The sequence below is a fragment of the Lepisma saccharinum genome, chromosome 2, assembly GCF_977018435.1.
Source record: "Lepisma saccharinum chromosome 2, izLepSacc3.1, whole genome shotgun sequence".
Taxonomy (NCBI): Eukaryota; Metazoa; Arthropoda; class Insecta; order Zygentoma; family Lepismatidae; genus Lepisma; species Lepisma saccharinum.
In genome coordinates this window covers 22,073,441-22,097,334 of record NC_139230.1, presented here as the reverse complement: position 1 = coordinate 22,097,334, position 23,894 = coordinate 22,073,441, and the positions used below count along the sequence as shown (strand labels likewise).

The 23,894-nt window shown below is 39.6% G+C and overlaps 1 protein-coding gene across 4 annotated transcripts in view; it reads left to right on the top strand.

The window, feature by feature from the left end:
• Nucleotides 1–23,894, top strand: part of LOC145983948 (cell adhesion molecule Dscam2-like) — a 796,725-nt gene that overhangs the window by 170,777 nt on the left and 602,054 nt on the right. For all 4 annotated transcript variants that reach the window (XM_083117150.1, XM_083117148.1, XM_083117149.1 and 1 more), the window contains exon 3: nucleotides 13,691–14,048. In XM_083117150.1, the coding sequence (XP_082973276.1) occupies nucleotides 14,003–14,048 (46 nt within the window). In that variant the 5' untranslated portion in view covers nucleotides 13,691–14,002. The remainder of the gene's footprint in view (nucleotides 1–13,690; nucleotides 14,049–23,894) is intronic.

The following is a 23,894-nucleotide window of genomic DNA, read 5'->3' as shown; positions in this document are numbered from 1 at the left end:
GCGAGATGAAGATATCCTAGATGCTGAATGTATTTCAGCGAAGGACTTTATTTAGATGACATTGGTGAAGAAAGAATAATGTGTATAAAGTGCAATCTTTGGGTTCATGTTCAATGTGCAGGTGCAGAACATGACCTATACGTCTGTGTTTTCTATAAATGACATGCCATTAAGGGCTCAATAGTCCAAAGAAATTGCATTTGTTTCATGATTATTAAAGGAATTGCTCTATTCTCTAATGGAAACCATTTACATATGTCTGTTTGTGTTACTTTGTAATTTAATCCCTTATTTAAACAGGTATGTTGGATTAGGAAACCATTTCCTCAGATGGTATAATTGTACTTTTTGTGATAAAACTATTTTGTGAAACAAAACGTTGTTGTAATATATCTTGTTACATAGCTTATACTTGGGCATGGAATTGATGTACACATTGATGTATTCCACATCGGACAATTCCTTCTCTACTCCGAGTTAAGAGCAAGAAACAAAATGGTATGTCGCTTTGGGTGACTTTCCTTTACTTGAAAATATAGATTAATATGAGACATATGTTAATCACTGGCATTTTGTAAACAGTTCTGTCTAACATTTCCATTTTCTGTGGCGTCAGATAAGGAAAATGTTAGTTTGAACAAAGCTATAAATGTAATATTTCAATAAATTGCATAATAGAAAGTAAGATATTATTTGAATTATTTCTTTTCTTGAATTTTTTAACATTTCTAACTAAGCGTCTAATGTTCTGGAATATAAAACTCGGAGGAAAATAAACAAAAGAGGGAAAGTTTATGTCTAAGCATAAAGTAAAAAGCCAGAAAAATTCTGCTTTGTGAACCAAATGGGGAATGGCTGAGCTCAAAGGGGGCAATTTTTCCATCACCACAATTCACCGAGAAAGAGCGAGAAGGTTTGGATTGCTTCCAAGCCTATAGCAGCTTAATTTTTCGTATCCCAGATGCCAGCCAGCAATGTGGGCATATGGAAGGTCTCGGTAAGCCGAACACCCCTAAAACCAGCAGCCATGATAGTTTATACTGCGCTCGTCTTTCAAGAGAGCTTGAAGAGGAACGCATCTTTTTAGTAAAAGTGTTATATTTTTTTATTTCGGACGAAGAGTTGTATGAAAAGTATAATTTGTATCTTAGTTTTATTCTACATCACTCTTTTTGCACTTTAGGTTAACCACGGTGATTTCATAAAATTGGTGAAGAGAGTATCGCAAAGAAGTAACGAAACGTGTACTATACTCTGTCCCACGATTCTCTGGAGCGAACAAAAGCAAGTCTCTGCGCAAGTAGCGACTCGAGAGGGCTCGACCAATGAACAAGTGAGAGGGAACAGGATTGCGTGAAGGAGGAAATCGAAAGCAGTTACCAGCCTTTGCATCAGCATGTACTGCGTCGCTCCGCGCACTCGCTCTCTCCCCTTCTCTACCTTCATGCACAGCCCTGCTCCAGAAATTCCCAAGATATAGTATAGGGACACACATACACACTTACAATACAAACAGTACATTCGATACAACTGATTTCTAATATAGTGCTATACTTTAATAAATTGTAATGAAAATTTCAAATTTACACACGTGAAAAGCTTTATTTTCAGACCACCAAGCTTTGAAATGAAATTATGAATTATATGAATTTTTTTGTCTGGTGATATGAACATGACAATATAATTTTTATTGAATTTATCTCGCAGGAAGTTTTCTCCAATTGCAAAATATGAACTTTTGTAAGTCTTGTCTTCTTTATTATCCCGTAGACATATTTAGAATTTTAATTTAAACAGCGTCCCGCTTCAGTTGCGCAATTCAATGGAATATCATCGCAAAAGAAAGTAAGTGAAGGACTCCTTTTGAGTTCAATCTTAATTAAGTAACGGCATACGAAACTCTACAAATGAACAATGCAAACTTCCGTTTCCAGACTACATGTTATTGCCATGCCTTTTGAAAATACCAAAGAATGAAATACATTTTATTTAATACGATAAATATTATTAGTACCTTTTACGACGGATTTCTCTTCACAGTATGTTTTTCAATATTTCTTTGGCCGTAAAAGTCGAAATTACTACACGGATTTTATTCCCTAGAGTTAATGAAAATTTTCCAATTTCTACTTCTAACATCTATTGTAAGAATCACTGAACGGTTTCTTTCATTCTTTCACACTGTGAGTAGCATCTCAGGGTAGTACTAAACGGGGCTGTATGCATTCACAACAGCTTATATAGTGCCCAGATAAGATGTGGATCCTTGGAAGCTCTGCATACGTACACACGCACACACACACACACACACACACACACACACACACACACACACATATACACAAGAGAGGAGTTAAAATTATTAGCCTAAAGTACGTTTTCTCCAAACAAAATCACATTTTATGTTATGAAAGTATCTATTGGGAACTAAAGCTACGTCAAATATTTACTTGTATGCGTAACTTTGTTGTTCATTAACATATTAGTATGCCTTAGCATGTCCTCTACAAAACATGCGTATTTATTTCTGAAATCTTGATCATTTCGATCAGTTTCTCGATTAGTTTGTTGATTTTACTCAACTTCTGTTTTGACAATTGCCCACACATTTTCTATGGGGTGGGTTCTTGTCTGGGCCGTTACCAGGCCATACGAGGCTTCTTACTTTGTGGCGAAAATGAACAGACGAATGCACAAATATAGCTTTAGTCTTATATTGTTACGTTTGAATGAAGAGAAACTAAATACATATAGTCAGTCTGAAATATTTTTAGAGCAAGGCCGTGCATAACAGCAAAGAAGGGAAGAAAGCGAGTGGGTGGAGAAAAGCAGTGCGCGCGGCAGCGAACTGCCGGAAGCTGTAGCCGTGTTTTCCCCTTCACGCACTCACTTCCCCTTTCGCGCGTTCATTGGTCGAGTCCTCTTGAGTTCTTCTTGCGCAGAGAGTTGTTTTCGTTCGTTTGCTTCAAAGATTCGAGGACAGAGTGCAGCATTGATACATTTTTGGTGTTAGTTTGAAATAAATTTATGTAGGAAATAGTCGAACAAGAAAAATACACCAAAAAATAATATTGTTTTACAGCTTATCGGTATTTTAAGTTAATTACAATCGCGTTTACTGAATTAGTTAAAAATTAATCCCCACTGTCTATTGGATGGACATTTCGATGCTTTAACATGGATATTCTTCCTAAATATAGCTCGTGATACGAAGAATTTTAAAAATGTCAACCTTTGGACAGGAGGAGGGTTGAGTTCCTAGGCCTACCTTTGTTATTCAATCGCCTGGCCTTCCGTTAACCACATCCTTGCGACCTGGTGATGAACAATTTCCCTGCATACTTCAATCTCGACAAGCCACGGGTTCCTTATTGATCCATCCTGTACCAGTTTTGAAAGCCTCCATATCGTGCTTGCAGGAACTAAGTTCAAAGAGCTAGGTTGCTGAGGAGCTAACTCGGCATTGTATCTAGTGGTGTGGGTTTGAACGATACCGTCTTCAAAGTATTCCTCGTAGGCAGTTGTGTTTTGCGAAAGATGAAACGAACTTCTCAAAGCAGATCTGACCTCGGAGTCTTTCTCAGAAGACACGTTAGCTTTGTAACTAAATATGTGCAGAAATTTTCCCTAAGGTGTAATGCAACATTCTCATTTAGAGACCTCTTTCATAGTAATGCAAATTATTCAATTTCCCATCAGGCTATCATATATTGAAATTTAATGCTTTAACGTTGCTTTCTAAACTCTGCACCATCTATCTCTGGAGCAGGCGAACGAAAACGAGTCTCCGCACAAGTAGTGACAAAAGACGACTCAACCAATGTGAGAGGGAATGAGATCGCGTGGAGGGGGAAAAGCGATTGCAGTTACCAGCCTTCGCAGCAACGTGTATTGTTCGTTCCGCCCACTTGATTCCCCCTTCTCTACCGCTATGCGTGGCCTTGCTCCAGAGATTCCCGATACAGAGTATACCTATCCAGTTAATCATGACGATGATGGATTTGTTTAGTTTTACTTCGCTTTTCTGCCACTTTTGGCTAATCGCGAAGATGAGGATGAATGATGATAAGATTGATGAAGAGACATTCACAACATATATAGGCCGACCTTCGTGGCGGAGTGGTTAGCACAGCGCGCTACGACGTCATTGTTCCCGGGATAGAATCCCAACCTGGGCATGGGTGTACTATGTGAATGTATCTTCATCAATTTCATCGTATCATCACTCATCTACATGTTCGCGATTAAACAAAAGTGACAGAAAAGCGAAGTAAAATAAACCAAGTCAACCAATCAACCAACATATATGTATAGGGACGATACAACACGATCCCCGCAGAGGATCATACTGTCTATGAGTCCAGATACCAGAGCCTCTCTAGGGTGTAAAATGCAGTCCAAGGTGTACTACGTGACAGGAAAATCATGACGATGAAACTACCACACATCTATTTATTGCCGGTCATTAAAACTAGAACCCCAGTATTAAGAATTCTACACATAGACTGCCTTGTCATTACACTCTGTCTTGGGAGCAAGGCCACACATAACGGTAGAGAAGGGAGAAAGCGAGTGGGTGGAGCAAGGCAGTGCGCGCTGCTGCAAAAGGCTGGGAGCCGTAGTTTCTTTTGCAGCAAATGAAGTTTGAAACTTAGGCACCACTTGTATTTCCTTGTATTATTACCGTGACTGTGTTGACATATTTATTACTATTATTAATAATATAGATAATAACGTTAATATTGTATTAAAATTTTAATCATAGCATAGCATAAAATATACCAAATATCTTTCTAAACACGATAGCAATACATATTTCCTAAATAACACAATGCTATTTTTACTGACACTTCTAGAGCTTTGATGTACATTCTTGTTAGTGACTTACCCATTGTGTAACATAGCAAGATTCGTTTACTTGCTAGGCTTACCAGTACCTTCTACATGAATATTGCCATGATTAAAAGCGAAAGTCAAACGCTATGATGAGGATTCCATGAATATCCATTGTAGAAGCTTGGATGTTTCTAACATGGAGGGGGAGTTGGAGCTTTGACTTCGATATTGAGGTGACAAGACACTCGGAAGTTTTATTTCTGCATTTACAAAGGAGTCCCAGGAATATGAAGAAGATGCTGCGTTGCCAGGCAACAGGAAGCTGTACACAATAAGACAGTGACAGGTGAGTGAGCCGGCTTCTGTTAAATGAAGGATGATCATGTCGTAAACAGATGCGCAAGAAGAACGGCCTCTTCTTACGCGAATATATATTTCGCAAGATATATGCGATCCTCAGAAATGCATTGATGCCAACCCAAAGATAAATTACCAAAATCACGTGCTTGTTTTCCAGCAAGAGTCCTATGGAAAAATGGAGGAAGGAAAAGCTGGCTGTTCTTCTTTTCGGTGCCAGACGTTTCTAACAAATGCTAGGAGAATAAATAATGTTTTAAACTTTTCACTTTCAAGATTTTGTGTAACAAAGATGCCGTTCTCGAATAAATATAGAAATTCTTGGTTTATACATTAAACGAATATTAAAAATAATAAAGTTCGCGGAATAATGAATATAATCACAGGGTAACTTTGAGATAGAACATTTCTCATTTCTACACATATATTTAACGCATGGGCTAGACAAATCTCCAGTTTATACAGATATATCAATATTTTGTATTCTAAACTGCTATAAAAATTGATTGACGATGGAAGTGATGATCATATTGACTTGTATTTCCATCATGATTAAATGAAGTTAATATTTAATGTGCAAGTAAACTGTAAATAACAATGTGCTAATAATACCATTTCAATTGTGACCACATTGGTTTGTTGATTGATATCAATATGCCACGTTACTAAAAGATGAAAGATTAATAGGAACGAGAGGGTGAGAGAACGATAGGGATTGAGTAAGAGAGAAAAGCACAAAATAAGTTGGAATAAATTGTCATGGTCTTCGTAACAAGTATTCAATTACCATCGGTAAAACTGTCAAATGGCAAGTCGCCGGATTTGAACCTCCGACCTCGCGAAGAGTAATCCTTCATCTTACCCTCTCGCCTATACTCGTTCTGGCACATATTTTGGGAGTATGTTTGATTTACGTAATATCCTAGTATTTTACTACTTTTATTTTAAGCAGTTTTTCTTCCACTTTAGGCTAGTTGCGAAGATGAGGATGAATGATATAATGAAATGAACAATGGAACGATCATTTCCAGGCCAGGATTGGAACATAAACCCTTCGGTATCGAGATCGTTAGTCGATCACTCAACGCGCTCGATACCTGCGGCTGTATTTTAAGTGATATGGAAGAATAAATTAAAGAAAAAATAAATTTCAACCGCGGTTCAGAAACAGACTGCGTTCGATTCCCCTGATCGCGCCCGGATCGAAAGCGCATGTGCCTCGCTGTTCCGGAGCATGGCCGACCCACGAACGATCCTTAGCTCTCTTTGTTTTTCCAGATGTATACTCTGTCTCGGCTATATATGGAGCAAGTGAACGAAAACAAGTCTCTGCGCAAGTAGTGGCGCCAGATTGGTCCACCAATGAATACGTGAGAGGGCATGGGATTGTGTGGGGGGGGATAGCGACTGCAGTTACCAGCCTTCGCTGCAGCGTCTACTGCTTCGCTCTGCCCACTCGATTTCCCCCTTCTCTACCGCTATGTGCAGCTCTGCTCCACAGATTCCTTGGATAGAGTATACACAAATAACCTGGAAATGATAATTAATAATGTAAATAAATAATAATATATGAAAATGAGAAGGAATTCATGAATACATTACACTCCCTCACACTAAATTTGGATTACTTAACTGTGTGTTTAAGTATTCAAATACTGACAATACATCGATTTTATAATAATAAATTCCAATATGTGAATCGCATTGAAAGCCTCCCCGATGAAATAGTGGTAACGTTGTCCCCTTGCAACCAAAGGGTCCCTAGTTCGATACCCGGTGCAGGCACATAGTGGTTCGGGTCCCACATTAAAATGTAGGTCCAGCCCTGATTAGCCTTACTGTGCATAAAGTGGACTTAAAACACAAAATCAATCAAACATTAAGTGTGAAAATATGCATGTACAGCTCACCGCTCAGGAGATGATCCCAACGGAAGTGGAGTGACTTAACGACAGGCGACTTCACTATTAGGGTTGGGGTAGTGCACCCTGAATGAGAAACACACGTGGGCTGGCTGTAACCCGTGCAGCGACAAAAGTCGTACAGGGTTACCACCAGACAAAACCTCTTTTTCGGGTCTTAAAAATGGTCCGGACGGGTTTTTAGGGAAAGTTGGAAATATCCTCTTTTCTGGGATAAAGACAACTGCTTAACTTCAGGATTAGTAGCAAAATGTTATTTGTAAATAATTATTAATATTGTTTTCAATTTCAAAGCAAGGAAATACAACACTCTCAGTTGCAAGCGCAAAGACAAGAAACTTTTCTACCAACAAAGGAAAATTGTTGGACCTTTGCGTCTGTTGTGTTGTCACCGCCGCGCCACGTGAGGTTTTGATTTCAAAGCATTTGTGACATCTACCGCGGCTCGTGGTGAGCATCAAGTTCCTAACAATAGGTAAGAATATGCGATACGCCGCGGCTTACTTTGATTTGAGTTTCATGACAGAATTCAGAAATATATAGTATATTTTAACTGCTGTACTCTTACTTGTTACATGGTAGTGGAGGCGTGAAGTTCTGTCGATCAGGGATCTGAACCATTCGAAACGCAAATGTGTTTTTACTGACGACTTACAAAAATGGTTTCCTGACTTTAGGCCTGGAAGAAACAACTCCGAGGCAAAATGTCAATTTATGTTATTATATATTTCAAAGTAAGGGATCAAGTTTTACAACCGTATAATATTACTCGTAAGGACATAGTGAATAAATATTAGAATATTCAGACATTTGCCTATAATGAGGCCAAGCCTATTATTATTTACACGGAAACTGTGTGAAATTGTTTTACAGGGGTGTGTGATCTATAAGCTCACCAAAACACCAGTAAGCTCAAAACGTGTGTTTGAAGTGCTGCATCTTCGTCAAAAGTTAACTTTCTGCAATCTAAAAATGTCCCCTTTTTTTAAAGTTTGTCATGTGCTAACACTGAAGTCGTTGCCGTATATTACTTTTTTAAAATTCTTTGAAATACACTCTATATAATACACAGGATAAGCAATACAAAAGTATTCTGGACACTGAGAAAAAAGAAGCAACCTGTTGCCGCAGACACACGCTCTGTGTGATTGATGCAAATCAACTCTCACGCACTTCCAAAAGGACACTACACAGCAGCGGAAAACTTTCTGTTACCCCTAAAATCTGTAAATGGAGTGGTACTTCCCTTTACCCCCGTGCCCCGTCTCCACTCGTTTGGAGATATTCTCGTGAGCAGACCGCTGTACCATAATTCAAAATTACCTAAAAAATAGTCTCCTTCAATCTATACTTTGCTCTACAAAGGCTCGGGATAAGGACCAGATCCAAGAAAAGTAAGCGCAACTGTTCCGAGGAGGGACAAACCCACTCCCGATATGTGTAGACAAACGCATTAATTTCTGTTTTTCTTAGTACTAATCGTAATTCGGACGACGTATAGTCCTAAGCATACATTGAAACTAGTGTTGCCCACGAGACGAGACTTTGGCCTGTCTCGTCTGGTGGAAATGCTGTGAAATGCTGTCTCGTCTCGAAAATATTCGTTTGTCTCATGACACATGGTCAATCTCGTCTCGTCTCGAACTTTTAAAAGCCTGTCCCGTCTCGTCCCGTGGGCAACACTAATTGAAACGTGCGCCTCAAATTTCAGACAGTAATGCGATCACTAAAATACCTTTATTTCAGGAACATCCTACTTGAATGCTTCTTGCTCAGTTACATTGTGATCTTGGTCGTTGGCAACACTAGGACGACGTTTTAGAATGTGCTATATGAAGAACGCATAGGCTCAGAAGCATTTCAAATAAAGCCCGTTTAAATGAAGAAGAGCACGTCAGTTTCCGTAAAAGGCTCGTCTCTTGAACTCGTATTTGAAAATCGACGATTTGAATTTCAGCTTACCTTTAATGTAAAGCCTATGAAAAGAAATGCTCTATATCTCGCAATATTTCCGTACTTGTGTTCGTATTTTCCTGTTAGAAGTTAGTAATATATGAAATTAGAATTGCAGAATTTATGCACTTAAAGATTGAAGGGCAAATAAATAAGCAAGCGACGTATTATGATTATAAACATTATATTTTTTTCTGGAAATTTAAATAAACTTTCGATGCCGTTAATTTTATTGTGTGTTCCTCCGGGTAGTCAATAAAAGATGTGGAATCTCGCTGTAGTAGTAACACTGTCGCCTTGTAATCAAGAGGTCCCGGATTCGACACCTGGTGGAGGCCCATTCCACACTGCTTCGGATCCCATTTTACACTGTAAGTCCAGTCCCGATTAGCCTATCTGAGGGGGAAGTTTACTTTTAAAAAAGTTGTCAAACGATATGTAAAACGTTTCGGCTGAAAGAATACGTCATTTTATTTGCACGATGCACAGAATGTGTGTTAAACGCTGATGGCTTTTAACAGACTTATCATCAGTGATCCTAAGTTTAGGTTAATGTACAGTTTTATAGTGTTCAGTACCGTGTTTTGGTAATGGCAGGAAAATTAAGTTATATATGCAGCAATAAAATGTTAAAATAATACAACATCTTTAAGCCATCTTTAATGCGTTCGTTTTCACGCACCATTCAGTATTTTTAATAAACAAGTACTATTTTGTAAAAGCATGTACGAGGATATGGATTTGATTGTTTACTAAGCCTGTATAAAGTTCTGTACTTACATTTAATTAAAAAAAGCGACAGCGAAGAGATTACGGTGAAGTGCTGCCAAACCGGTGGTCCTAAGTTTGAACCCTGCAGAATTCTGAATTTCTTTTGTGTCTTCTATTTCATGAATTCATTTATTCACATTAGACTTAATTTAAACGCAATGTAACCAACCAACTTAATGTAATGTTAATTCTTACGTCTATGATGAAGGAAATTGCTAATTTCTTGTGTTGCGCTATCAAAGGAGGTTATAAAAGTTAGTTAGTGTTTGCGAAAAAATGTTATTTATTCGTCTCTGTTGTATCGCCGTATACTTATGTTGTTGCTTATTTCCTTTCAGTAAAATAAATGCTGCTGGCTTAGGGTATCACTGTCGACTTGTAATCAAGAGGTCACGGGTGTCACGGGTTCGATCCACATTGCGGATCCTTCTACTTAAAACCGTACCGATTGGCCTATCAGTGCATAATGTGGACTTAAAAACAAGCTAGCTTTGACAAAATTTGCATTGAATGCTAAACATGTCGCATTGATAAAACATTAAAATACTGACCAAGGAAAAATGTTATAGTATAAAAAATATATACACTAAAAACGTAAATTTTCACCCTTTAACAGCGTCTTCTTTAGACGAAACTTCACAATAAATAAATTATCGCATTGATTGTAAGCGAAAATATATTTTTTGTACTTTTTTCAAGATCAAAAGTTCTAGCGTTCCTCCAAAGATTTTCAACTAAGCAGAAACTGATACGGAAAGTTCTCTATGTTGGACTTGTTCTTGAGATAGCATGACCAAATACTTCAAACTCCGTTCCGTTTGTGGAACTCGGAGTGGCTTGTTGGAATTGCACTATTATGAGACTTCTAGTTCAGGAATCTCCTGCTGTAAACATGCCTAGCTGCTTGAGTGACATTAGATTGGAGCCATGGGGGAGGGGTGACATTGATGGATTGACCGCCTGTTATACGTGCAGATCTGTCTGTGACATAATGCAAGTTCTTTCGTCAGGGACTGAATTTTAAGATAGATCTGTAAAGCCGTGAAAGGGAGAAAATATACCCTATATGGGAACAACTCGTTGAGCGATATTCCTCACGTTTAGCATGTAAACGGGATGGAATTTTCGGTGTGTATTTGACTTCCACTTATTTGGTATGGATCTGAACGGCAAATAAAATTAGTTTTTTTTTGTTATTAAAACGGTCCAGATAATATTCTTAATCAAAATAATTGACATTTATTAACAATTTATTGCAGTGTAAACTACATTAAACTGCATTATGTGTTCCCTAAAAGTCAGCTCTGGTTTATTTTACGCTTTCTAAACTGACACCCAAACATATTGCAAACAAGGGCATTGTCACGGGTGGACGAAGATGAAGAAATCTTGATTTGGGGGAGATACAAAGTTCCACCTCCATATACAGTGTGTATGTGTGCGTGCACACATCTTGACGATGTTCTTTTCTTTTATTGGTAAACCACAACTTTTTATGCCTATACCTATTACTTGTAATTTCTTAATTCAGTTGTGATACTCATTATATTTATCACCATTATATGTTACTGATATTAAACTCCTTTCTATGATAATTTATATTTCAAGTCAGTAGTCTTGAATTTATGACAGCACGTTATTTAACCCTTAATTATTTGTGACGGTTTCATGTAATTTACAAATTGCATTAATTGCGCCCAAGAAAATTATTGTGCCTTATATATAGTTAGTCAGTCCCGCACCATGGTCGTGTGGTCTAAAGGACCTCGGGTACTGAGACGCGGGTAAACACGGAAAAATCCAGCAACATAACTTCTGTCGTCTGCTTCTATTGAAATCAAATGGTGTAACGCTTACTACAGGGGAACGTGCGGAACCGAAGCACGGAATTTCCGGCTAGAAGTCTGCAGGTTATCTTGAGGGTTATGGCCCACTGAGACGCCGGAAACGAAACTGTTATGTTCTTTTGCCGCGCTTCCGGCGGCTGAGTGCGCGTCAAGCTTAAGGCGTCATGCTTTGGGTTCCGGCTACGGAACGCTCGCAGGTTCGAGTTTCCTGGGGGAAGAGTAACAACGTTTCTCCTTAGCTTTCGGCCTGTGTACCGGTTGCCACTCACCATCGTGAGAATATTGGGGAGCTACGAATGAGTAGCGTAACGACTGGGGGTTCTTCGTGCTGACCACACGTCTTCACGTAACTGGTTGGATGATTTCCCACCTCGGGTGAATGAGTAAGTAGAATCAGGTGGGATTGAGACTGGCAGTCTGTAGGTAGCCCCGGGCCTTCAATGGGCTGTTGCGCCACGGGTTGCAAAGTTATAGCTCTTGTCTAGTCTTACGGCGGGCGGCCTACATGCTGGCAAGGGAAGTGGGGAGCGGGGAATACGCAGCAGATCAACCAGACAACAGCGGTGGTGCCGAGAGTTACGACGTCGCGGGAGGATGTGCTGCACGCATCTCGTTCTACAGGCTGCTGTTTCTATCGCGCTGGATTGGTCGCATCCCCCTCCCCACTTCCCTTGCCAGCATGTAGGGCGCCCGCCGTAAGACTGGACAAGAGCTATAGTAATTTGAAATGGTTTTATGTAGTGAATGAATGCCGAGGACATTAGAAGTGTAGTTTTTGGAGCAAAATGTGTTTTTAACATTTTAGTCATTTTGTTAGAAAACCACATGGAAACTTGTGTTTGGTAGCACCAAATAACATGGATGAACCGAAAATTCGTGGAAGAGCGGGAGCTTGTCATGAAGTACATGCCACGGCAACCGATCATGATTTGCTGGAGGAGTGACGCAGTTCATTACGCCTGTGTTTGCTGAGATCGTGTATGTTCTTGTCATTAATCGCGCTTCCAATGGTAAGCTACCAAATCGATTACAAATCAAATAGGAGCACGACTAATAATCTTCAGGGGAGCTTGGCCGTAACTGGTAGTTAAAGCAGAGAGAATTTTGTTTGTCGCTGGCTCTTTTTATGTTCAATCGTTGTGTGTGTCGATTCATCCTTAAAATACTTCCATCTGCATACTTTTTCATAATCAACTGTTGCTCCAATTTTATTTTAAAATAGACACGCTGAGTTCGGAAAATATGCTGATACCAGTACACTTCTTTACGCCTCCAGAATTTTTAAATATAATGGTTATGTAATAAGAGATTGTAGAGACACGTAATCACACAGTCGGTATTTATACATCTCCCAGTTCTTTGCTGTTTGTGGTTTGAGCGATATATTTCTCGACTTCTGTAGATCGTTGAGAATCGTGAACAAACACCCTCCCCGATTACGTATTGATAACATCGTCGCCTTGCAATCAAGGGGTCCCGAGTTCGATATCTGGTCCAACTACATTTCTAATTGTGTAGGTCCAGAACAGATTTACCTGCCAGCGACAATTATTTTGTCACAACTACGCTTTGTCCCGGGAATCTCTGGAGCAAGCGAACGAAAACAACTCTCTGCGCAAGTAGTGACTCGACCAATGAGCTCGTGAGAGAGCAAGTGAGTGCATGGAAGGGAAAACCTGGCTGCAGCTAACATCCGTTTGCAGCAGTGTACGTTGCTTTGCTCCGCCCGTTCGCTTTCTCTTCTTCTATACAGTTATGCGCGGTCTTGCTCGACAGATTTCCGAAACAGAGTGTAACGTATGCATCGTTGTATATTCGATATCGTACTAGTACAGTACGCGGACACTTCTGGGTTGTAATGATCCTGTTTCTCCGATCGTTGCGACTATCTAAAAGTTGCAGAAAAGGGACGTACAATAGAATAAAATAAAACAATTTTTTTCTCTCAAGAAGCAACATAGCGCCTTATGAATTAATTCTACTCTTTTTTTCTCTCTCTTGCAGGATAATGCGCCGCACCATATAGAAGAAAGGATCGTAGTTGTAGAAGAAGGAAAGAATGGGACGTTCAGAGAAATACAACTTGAATGGCAAAAGTGATTTCTTGGTTTATCCAAGTGAAATGATTGTGGTGCGCTTCTCCCCTGCTCTGCCCTCAAGTGGTGCCTAAGGACGGGGGAGGGAGGGGGAGAGGCTGTATTCCATTTCTAAAGATTTGGAGAACACTCACCTAAATCTCAAGGAAAAAACAATGGAAGTGATAACCGGGAAAGCAATGGAGGAGGACCATTTATTCTAATCTCTCTCTTTACCAGAATGAAGACGTATCAAGTCTTGTGGTATTTTGGCGTCTTGAAATCAGGTAAGACAGATTCTCTCATTTGTCACTATAGCTTATTCCTTGATTACTTTAAAAATCTGTGTGTTTTGGTTGCAGATAGAGGGGACAACTGTTATAAGGCTCTGCTATTTTGAACTTAAATTGGTGAAATGGAAATAATTTAAAATCAACACAAAATCCTTATCGTTTTAAAATTTAAACAAATTCTGCTTCGTATTTACTGTTATTGGGTTGTCCTGAAAGTTCTGAGTGTTTTCGTTGTAGAAAAGAATAAAAAAACATTGATATTCCGAAGAAATCTTCATTCTGCAAAGTATTGTCCACTTTTCTTTATGACCATGGCCCATCGTTCTGGCAACTTCAAAATGCCGTCAGCGTAGAATTTGACTTGGAGGCGAAGAAGTCATTGTTGTGCTGTTTGACAACTCTCAAATCACGCAATAATTTTCCGTTCATAGTTCTGTAAAGACCGGAAAAAGTTGAAGTCTGATGGCGCAATTCTCTAGGAGTGACCAAAAACAGACGCGCTATTGCCTTGATTGTCATTCGTTCTTGATTTGGTGAGATCACGTGTAATCAAGATCCGTTCACACCAAACCCGCTCTTGTATGATGTGGCCAAGTTAAAGCGTAACGTTACTGAGTAATAATAGCCCTAGCGGTAATTTATAAACATGCACACTTATTTCATTCAAAAAATTCAAGTTCATCATAAGGTTTATCTTTTCACATGTAAATATAGCAGAACCCAAGCTTATACTTTTGTTAAATAAGTACAAAATTTCCTTTAAAGTAAATTTTTGAACAAACAGATTCCAACATATTGTAACTTAATTATGAAAAAAAACTATCTACGCAAAATGTTTGGAGCACATTAATTTGTTTAGTCATGCTGGTTCTGTTGGTATGGCATTGGACTGCTACGTAGGAAACTTCGGTTCGATTCCGGGTATGGGATGATTTTAGTTAGGAATTTATCTGGAAAGTCAATGCATCATCAGCTGATATCATCAGTGGTTATGAATAGTGTGTGTACGGGAAGGGGGGGGGGGGGTGCAAAACAAGGCTGGAGAGTGCTGCTAGCACGACCTTTGCTACAACCATGATCGAGAATGTGTTGGGTTGTGACACGCATTTGCATCCTTGCGCAAAGGGCAAATTTCCATATGTGATCGCTCAATGTGCAGAGTGAAGCGTTATCCAATTTGTATTAACATTTCCGAATGGCTGCACTCTGATTGAGTGCACTTAGGTATTTGTGCTAATTCAGCCATAAGAGTTTATCCATGAATCATGGAAGCATAGTGTAAAATGTATGTGCATTAAGTGTTCTTATATCGTGGTTAACATGAAAGGCTGAATAATTTGTCACGGAAAAAACGTATTGGTTAACTTATATAGGCCTGAGCTTGGTCTTAAAATCTTGGAGAAAACAAGAATAAATTTTGTATGCACATTAATAAATTAATCACCTCTTTCATACAGGCGAATTTGACATTGAATAGAGTTCTACACTCTGTCCCGGGAATGTGTGGAGCAAGACTGCGCATAACGTTAGAGAAGGAGAGAGAACGAGTGGGCGGAGCGAAGAAGTACGCACTGCTACTTAAGGCTGGTAGCTGCAGCCGAATTTTTCTCTTGATGCACTCACTTCCCCTCTCACGTGTTCATTGGTCGAACACGCTCAAGTCAATATTTCCGCAGAGACTTGTTTTCGTTCGCTTGCTCTAGAGATTCCCGGAATAGAGTATAGCTTCATAATACAGAGAATGAAGTGTAGATATTGAGAAGGAGAAAATTTCATAGATCTTTCAGACTGAAGCGACACGTGTTACTTGCAAACAAATTTTCAACATTTCGTACCGAAGTACACGGCACGAACACGTGTCACTTGGACTGTGTCGTTGTCTCAATATTGTGCATCGTGTTGCCTCGGTCTGTTGATCGCGAATGTGCAGTGAACAGACTGAAGGGGTGCCTGTGTTGCTTCTCTCTTCGGGTTGAAACCAGCCTGTCTCACGTCACTTCTCTCTGAAAACACCTTCAGAAATAAATGCAACCCTTTGTACGTTTTGTTGCAGGCTGGAGGAGAAAATACAGATTACCGTGTGTGTGTTCTTTGTGGTCGCGTCGCTCGTCACTTCAGTGTGAAACCCTCGGGTTGCGTGCCACTTGTTTCTTGTTATTTCGATATGAAAGCTCCCTTAAGTTTCTGCAATTTTACTGACAGGAACTTGTAAAAAAAAAAGTAAGATGTGTGCTATATGAAAATGTTTTGTAAGAAACGGAAGGAGACATCACACTCTTTTGCTACCAAATGCATCGTTGAATTTCAACAGCCATTTCTCGTATTTCGTTCTCTGACGATTTTTTGATCCACCAACGACTCAAAGAACCTATATTCCACTCGAAAAGGACGAGTAGGGATGGAGAAGTCTCGCGAAGAATATAGTGGATGAGAAGGGGTTGAGAAGGACGAGAACTAAGTTTCTGGGTGCAAGAAAGAAGGAAGTAAAATGTCCTCTACGGTTCGGACTACATATGATCGGGAGTTTTTAATCATGCATCGAACACAAAGTATAAAAAGAAAGTCTTTTTGATAAGATATTATCCCAGTCTGCCTTAGAAAGAAAATCCCTAGTGTACAGAGAAAATGTATTGAAGTTGATATTTTTAGAAAAAAAAAACCTGTAAAGAACGTAGCATTTTCAGCACCTTGATCTTCGTAGAAGATCAGTAACAAATGAGAAAATTTGTAGCAGACTTCTTTGCGTTTATACGGCAAACGCACCCTCCCTCCCACGCACCATATAGTCCTTGTTCCTTTCATTAATAAAAATGCTGCTGCCAATTAACGATATTGGAAACTGTTAAACAACGGAAAGTGAATCCCACATAAGTGAACTTTCTTCTTTGCTTCTAGTATGTATAATGTCGTCCCCTTCTAATCAAGGGTTCCCAGGTTCGATACCCGTTGGAGGTACATATTGGTTCAGGTCCCACTTTAAACTGTAGGGCCAGTTCGGATTATCCTCTCTGTTCATAAATTGGGCAAAGTCAACAACTTCCAGTATAGAAAAATCCATCTCATAATATGTTCAGTGATGTCTCGCACAGTGTTTTTCTTCTGAGAAAAGATTTACTGGTGCTCTTCAAGTTGATTTGTTCTTGTGTTCATCATAATAAATACTCAGAACATTGTGGTATGTTCATAAATAATAACTTATAAAAAAGGAGTCGGTAAGGTGTACCGTTGCGTACCGCCAGATAAAACAACTGGTATTATGCGTGTTTGAAAAAGAACTCCCTAGTTTTAATGTGTCCTAGAATCTGTACAAAGTGACATACAGTATTCTAGTTTGTGGTGTTTGATGATTCATCAACTCTCCAAGTTTGGCACTCTTGCAGTTGGTAGGTCTGCTTGACCTTGAGACGGCACCAGTGCTGTGTTTTTTTTCTCCCTTTGTTTCCTCAGTTCAGTTCCGGCGTTCGTGTAGTGCAGAGCAACTCAGCAACAATGTGTACTCCGCAACAGAAAGCGAAGTGTTATTTGGTTTGTGAAAACTGAGTCAGTTATAACAGTGCAACGTAATTTTAGACGTCAGTATGGTGGTGAACCACCTACAGCAAAAACTATCCGTCCACAGGCTGAACTTCGCCCATGAATAAAGAAATTCTAAATTGGCTTAAAGTCTTTCAAGGAAACCGGTAGTGTTTTAAAAGGTAAATCACCAGGTAGACCGAGAACTTCCGAAGATGTTGTTGAACAGATCCGTGTTTCGTGTGTTCGGAGCCCGAAGAAGTCATTGGCTAGACGTAGTCTACAATTAGGAGTGCCTAAAGGTACAGTGTATGATGTTGTTCGTAAAAGACTAAAGTTGCACGCCTACAAATTGCAACTGTTACATGAAGTGAAACCTACTGATAAAATCCAAAGGTATGAGTTTGCTGTTGACTTTCTACACAGAATTGATGATGATGACAATTTTTAACCAAACATTCTCTTTTCTGACGAGGCTACATTTCATGTCAGTGGAACAGTTAATCGTCATAATTGTAGAAATTGGGGAGCAGAGCATCCACATGAAGTTATTCAGCATCAACGTGACTCTCCCAAACTTAATGTCTGGTGCGGTTTGATGGAAGATCGTGTGGTTGGTCCTTTCATTTTTGTAGAAAAAACAATAAACGGGGACGTTTACCATGACATGTTGACAAAGTACGTCTTTCCCCAAATGGACGATATTGAGGCGGAAAAGGGGCTTGTGTTTTTCCAACAAGATGGCGCCCCACCTCATTACAGTAAACAGGTGCGTCCGGTTCTTAACACTCGCTTTCCAGGAAGGTGGATAGGCAGGGCTGGCCCAATACCTTGGCCACCACGAAGCCCAGACTTAACCCCACTGGACTTTTTCTTTTGGGGCCACATAAAAAATGTTTTGTACAGTGCTAGGATCAGAGACATCAATCATTTACGGGAAAGAATCGTCGCTGCGGTTGGGACAGTTACACCTGAAATGTTGGTGAATACGTGGCGAGAAGTGGAATATCGTCTCGACGTGTGCAGGGCAACAAATGGATCTCACGTTGAGGTGTATTAACATTGAACAAAACTTGAAGGAATCCTCTTTCATGATATGTACTCATTGATGTAAGTTTTCATTACTTTCCCTATTAAATTTATACTTAAAACTAGGGAGTTCTTTTTCAAACACCCATATGATAGGCATCCTAACGAAAATGAAAGCAGCTTTGCCCTCCAAACTAATTAAAACAATACGGAGAACCTGGCCTCCTCAGTCAACTGATATAACCTAAAAAACAATTGTTTCCTTGCAAAGATAAATCAAGGCTGGCACTAGCGTGCCTCCGTTGTAAATCTGATTGAACTTCACAAAATATTTTAGACAATGTCTTCTGCTGCTTGTCACTTGTTACAAAAAAATTGATATGGAGCATTGCTCAGACAATTTACGTTGTATATATGATTGCAATGCCATGTGAACATTTACTCACCTTCCGATATGCCACTTTCAATTTAAAGGAAAATGGATACCTTCTGCAGTTCATAACTGTATGTAATGTGTACATTAAAGTATGTCCATAGTGTACTTGTGCAACATGAAATGCATTAAACCCGTTATCACAATTTCTCCTAAAAGCCGATTCTAGAAAATCAAAAATTAAGATAGAAGGGAGATGCTTTCCGTATTGAACCTGTGAAACGCGATTTATATATTTCAATTGTTTTGTTCAGCTTTGTCAGCACAAACGAAACTTTTACTATCTCTCGCCAACTGTTACAGAAGTGCAGTTTTGAACTAAGCAGTCCACCGCAACCATATTTGCTCTTGGATACTGCTTACGGTGTTTTGTCCAACTTGTCGGGGTGAGATGTGACGTGCAGAGTTAGAGCGTGATACAGTTTTCATTCTTTTTTCGTTGAGGTGGTATGCCTGTTCTACTCTTGGAGTCTGAAATATTTCTGTTGTCAAATTGCATGGATGTTAATAAAATAAATTGTTTTGCCCAACTGCTGCCCAGAAATAGAACGGACTTGAAGGAGAAAGCTTCAATAAATGACAAATATCCATTAGGGGTTAAGACTGCCCATGGCTAAGTGGTTTGCATGCACGCTGCGAAGCCGCGGTCTGGTTTCTATACTCCGTATATCTCTGGAGCAAGGCCGCGCATATCGGCAGAGAAGGGGGGGCGACGATTGGGCAGAGCGAAGCAGTGCATGCTGCTGCGGAGGCTAGTAACCGCAGTCGCTTTCCCATTCCACGCAATCCCATTCCCTCTCACATGTTCATTGGTGGAGCCGTCTCGCGTCACTACTTGCGCAGAGACTTGTTTTCGTTCGCTTGCTCCACAGAGTTTGATACCCGGTGGAGACACAGAAATGTTCGGATCCCACTTTAAACTGTAGGTCCAGTCCCAATTAGCCTTACTGTGCATAAAGTGGACTTAAAACATCAACTCAATCAATCAATCGTTCGCTTGTTTCATAGATATCGGGACAGAGTATAAGTTCGAATCCTGAAACATGCATGGACGTTTTATTGTATTTGTTACATCAATTCATCTTTTATCCTCATCTTTGTGATTCATCTAATTACGTTAGAAAGTGCAGTAAAATAATAAAAACAGATATAGACAAAAAGTCGCATCTGTCCTCGTTGTTATTTCTTAATAATTGTGTGGAAAGTATTCTTATACACAGCTTGTACACAGCTTATTACGAGTACAATGATGTTTGGTCATACCGCGATACTTAATTTGAGTGTTGATAATTGTATTGGCCATCGTTCCCCGTGTTTAGAGTATAAAACTGATATATTACTTGCGTTAAAATTTAATGCTTAGAATCGTGTATTTTATTACAATATTCAAAAGAATAGTCATTTAGTATTGACATTGGCAATTCGCAAAAAAATTACATTTTCTCCCACTTTTCCAAAATGACACGATATACTCGTATCTACCCTTTCACACGGTCTTTAAATGAATATTTGTATGCCTTCTCTAGTCTTTCAACCCCTAGTTAACTTACTTGTCATTTACGATCACTATATATTCACCTGAATCAATCTGTTGTGCAAGCATGTGTGCCAAAATTTTAACATTCGTAAGCTAAGGAGATTGATTCAAATGGACATGTCTATGCGAGCGCTGATATGTGTAGGAAAACTGTGATGCCTCACTGTCGGTGGCCGGAGAGATTAATGTATCCAGCTACTTTTGTGGAAGACCTTCGACTTGCTCTTGCCACCGACGGCTTCCGGTATGAGTCCGACGTGAGAGTTTCTTTGTGAGCGTCATTCATAGATTTCATCAATTCGACATTCAGCCTCATCGTTGCAATTAGCAAAAAGTGTCATAACGTTGACATGAAAAATAAGTAAAATAGGATTGTTTGTTGGAAGATGTGTGCAAATTTGTCACAATATTCAATTGTCTGCTGTTTTATATTGCCGATATCGCCTCCACCGGGACGTGTTCAACCGTCCTAAGGAGAAACTAACTTATTCTAGAATTAGTTGCTATCTTGATCCGGATGTATAATTGTTGCTCTACTCTGATGTTCTCCCCCACATATATTTCTTGTGCTGTTTCTTTAAAGTTATATATTGTTATATAAATTTGTACCTAGTACATCTCTTGTGTGCCAATTGTGTTCTTTGTTAAAGTTTCTATTGGCGACTGGCTACAGACTATTACAACCCATCAGAAAATAAAAGGACAGGATCGCCAGTAAAATAAGATGTCATTTAGTATCAGTGTTTGTATTTCTCTTATTTATCGTCGCTTTTCTGCCACTTTTGTTTAATGTCGACGGTGAAGATGAGTGATGATTAATTGAAATTGATGAAGGGACCATCACAAATAACAGCTATGCCCATGCAGAGGCTCAAACCCGGAAACTTTGGTGACGAGATCGAAAATCGACCACTTAATGCGCTCGACCACAGAGCCGGCGATGTCATTAGGTGTCTAAGTGAAATCCGATGCCTGAAATATTAAAATTGTATTGAGTGAGTGGACCATTAAAAGAAAATGCTGGCTAAAAACTTAAGAACCGAATTATTAATTTTGTGTGCATGTGAATTAGCAACGCTATAGGGAGGACCAGGGAGGAACAGCCCCACACCCGCGCCGTGTCTCCAAATGTAAAGTATGATATCTTATTACCATACGCAATATTCTGTATTAACTCTTAAACTTCTGAGAATTTCTGTGTTCTCCCATCTTCCATTCGGGTTCGATACGTGGTGGAGGAACATAGTGGTTCAGATCCCACTTAAACTGTAGGTCCAGTCCCGATTAGCCTTACTGTGCATAAAATATGTCTTAAAACACCAAGTCAACCAACCAACTATCTTCCGTTCGAGCCCTCGTCCCTTTCTAAAAACCTTTCTGCTCTCGTTAATATGTCTATGATAAAAACTGAGGGACGAAGAGAACTTCTCCTTAGTCAATAATAATAATAAAACTCGGAAGATACCAATCTTGAAATTCTTATTAGAAGGTAAATTGATCGAGCTACATGTACCCTGTTCCGGCTATCTGTGGAGCAGGGCCGGAGGAAATAGAGTGGGCAGAGAGTAGAAGTACACACTGCTCGAAGGTTGGTAACTGAAGTCGCTCCCCTCTCTCCTCCACGTAATACCGTACCCTCTCGCGTGTTCATTGGTGGTTCGGTTCGCGTCACTACTTGCGCAGTACTTGTTTTCGTTCGCTTGCTCCAGAACAGGGTATAGGTTCAAGAATTTGAACCGTGAAACAGATAGAGCGCTTACACACTTAAAATTAAATACATCAGTTCAAACAAAAAATGCATAAATCTGTGCCTCAGACCAAATATTTAAATGCATCATCAAGAAAGAATCAGGAAGATGGATCGAGAAACTCATCCAAAGGTATATAAGATACATTGATTTATTTAGTTTATTTTACTTCGCGTTTTGTGCCTCTTGGCTAATTTGCGAAGATGGGGATGAGTGATGAAATGATGAGATTGATGAATGGACATTCACAAACATCCAAGCCCGAGCGGAATTCGAACCCGGGACCCTTGGCGTCGCTCATTAAGGTACAGATCGACGCAGACTTGCATCATATGATGTGCTTTGGCGTTACCTTTGCAAAAGTGCACAAAATTGGATCACACTGTGAATCTGATTCTTGGAAAAGGCTAAAAACACACAATAGTGCATCAATTATTGCTTCAAATAGATTTGATGCATTTAGTTTTTGTATGTACTTCCACAATATTCCTCCATTTTTGTGGTATTGTACAGGTAGAAAGTGATGGTCGAGTCGGAATATAAGAAAGTTGGATGAACGTTCCGGATCGAAACAGCCTCATTAGCGCAAATGAACTATTTTTGCAGAATATCATGGAGAACTTTAAAATTGCAAGAGAACATCCTTTACGTTCCAAAATGATACGAAAGAATAAACGCAGCATTGAACAATGGAAATGTTTCATTTATATATATAGCTGTGGAATTGATACCATGGTGGAGAACTCACCGAAGCTGCTTCGATAAAATCGTCACGCGAGCGTTTCCGACGAGCCCGGTGAAAGCACTTGGGGTAAGGGATGGCATTCTATATCCACATTTTAAAAGATGAGATGAATTCTGGATCGTATCGAAATATTCCGGAAACGGTGGGAAAGTGAAAAATGTCTGGAGGGTACTGGAAGGGACTGGAAGTTTTTGAGATTCAGCAGGGGAAAAAAACGTATATGGCTTCTTGCTGGAGGGGGTTCGGGTCGTAAATAAGCTGCAATGTGCGAAGCAACGCATGACGGGGGAAATCTGGTTGGATGGGATAAGGAATCAATGACCACGTTCCAACAACGCTCGTGTTTCTCACCGAAATTCAACCGCATATTGCGATCCCCGTGAGAGAGATTCCAGATTTTGCACCACACTCACTATTGCGGTGAAACTCTCGGACTCTGGTGCCTGTTCCGTAGCATTCATTTGGCGAACAGCAGACGGTTTAGTTCTGTTACAACTTTTGGGATGATACCCAGAAGTATTCTACTTTTTCTCAATGTATTAGAAATATTTCCATTATGTAGTAATTTTCCACGCTTTTTGAAAAGCAATATTTTTCTTTATTAGGTACAAATGTTACCTAACATTATAGATGTTGATATTTTCAACTCTTACCTGTACGTTTTATAACATGTTGCGTCCACCTTACAAGAAATATGACTTGCTAAATACTAACAAGTGATAATAGTAACCGCCCGCAAAGGATGTTAATATCATTCGGCTTGTTTTTTTTTTTTTTTTGCTCCATTTCTTTACAGATCAATCGGTTAGATGCAAATAGTAAACCAATCTTACTA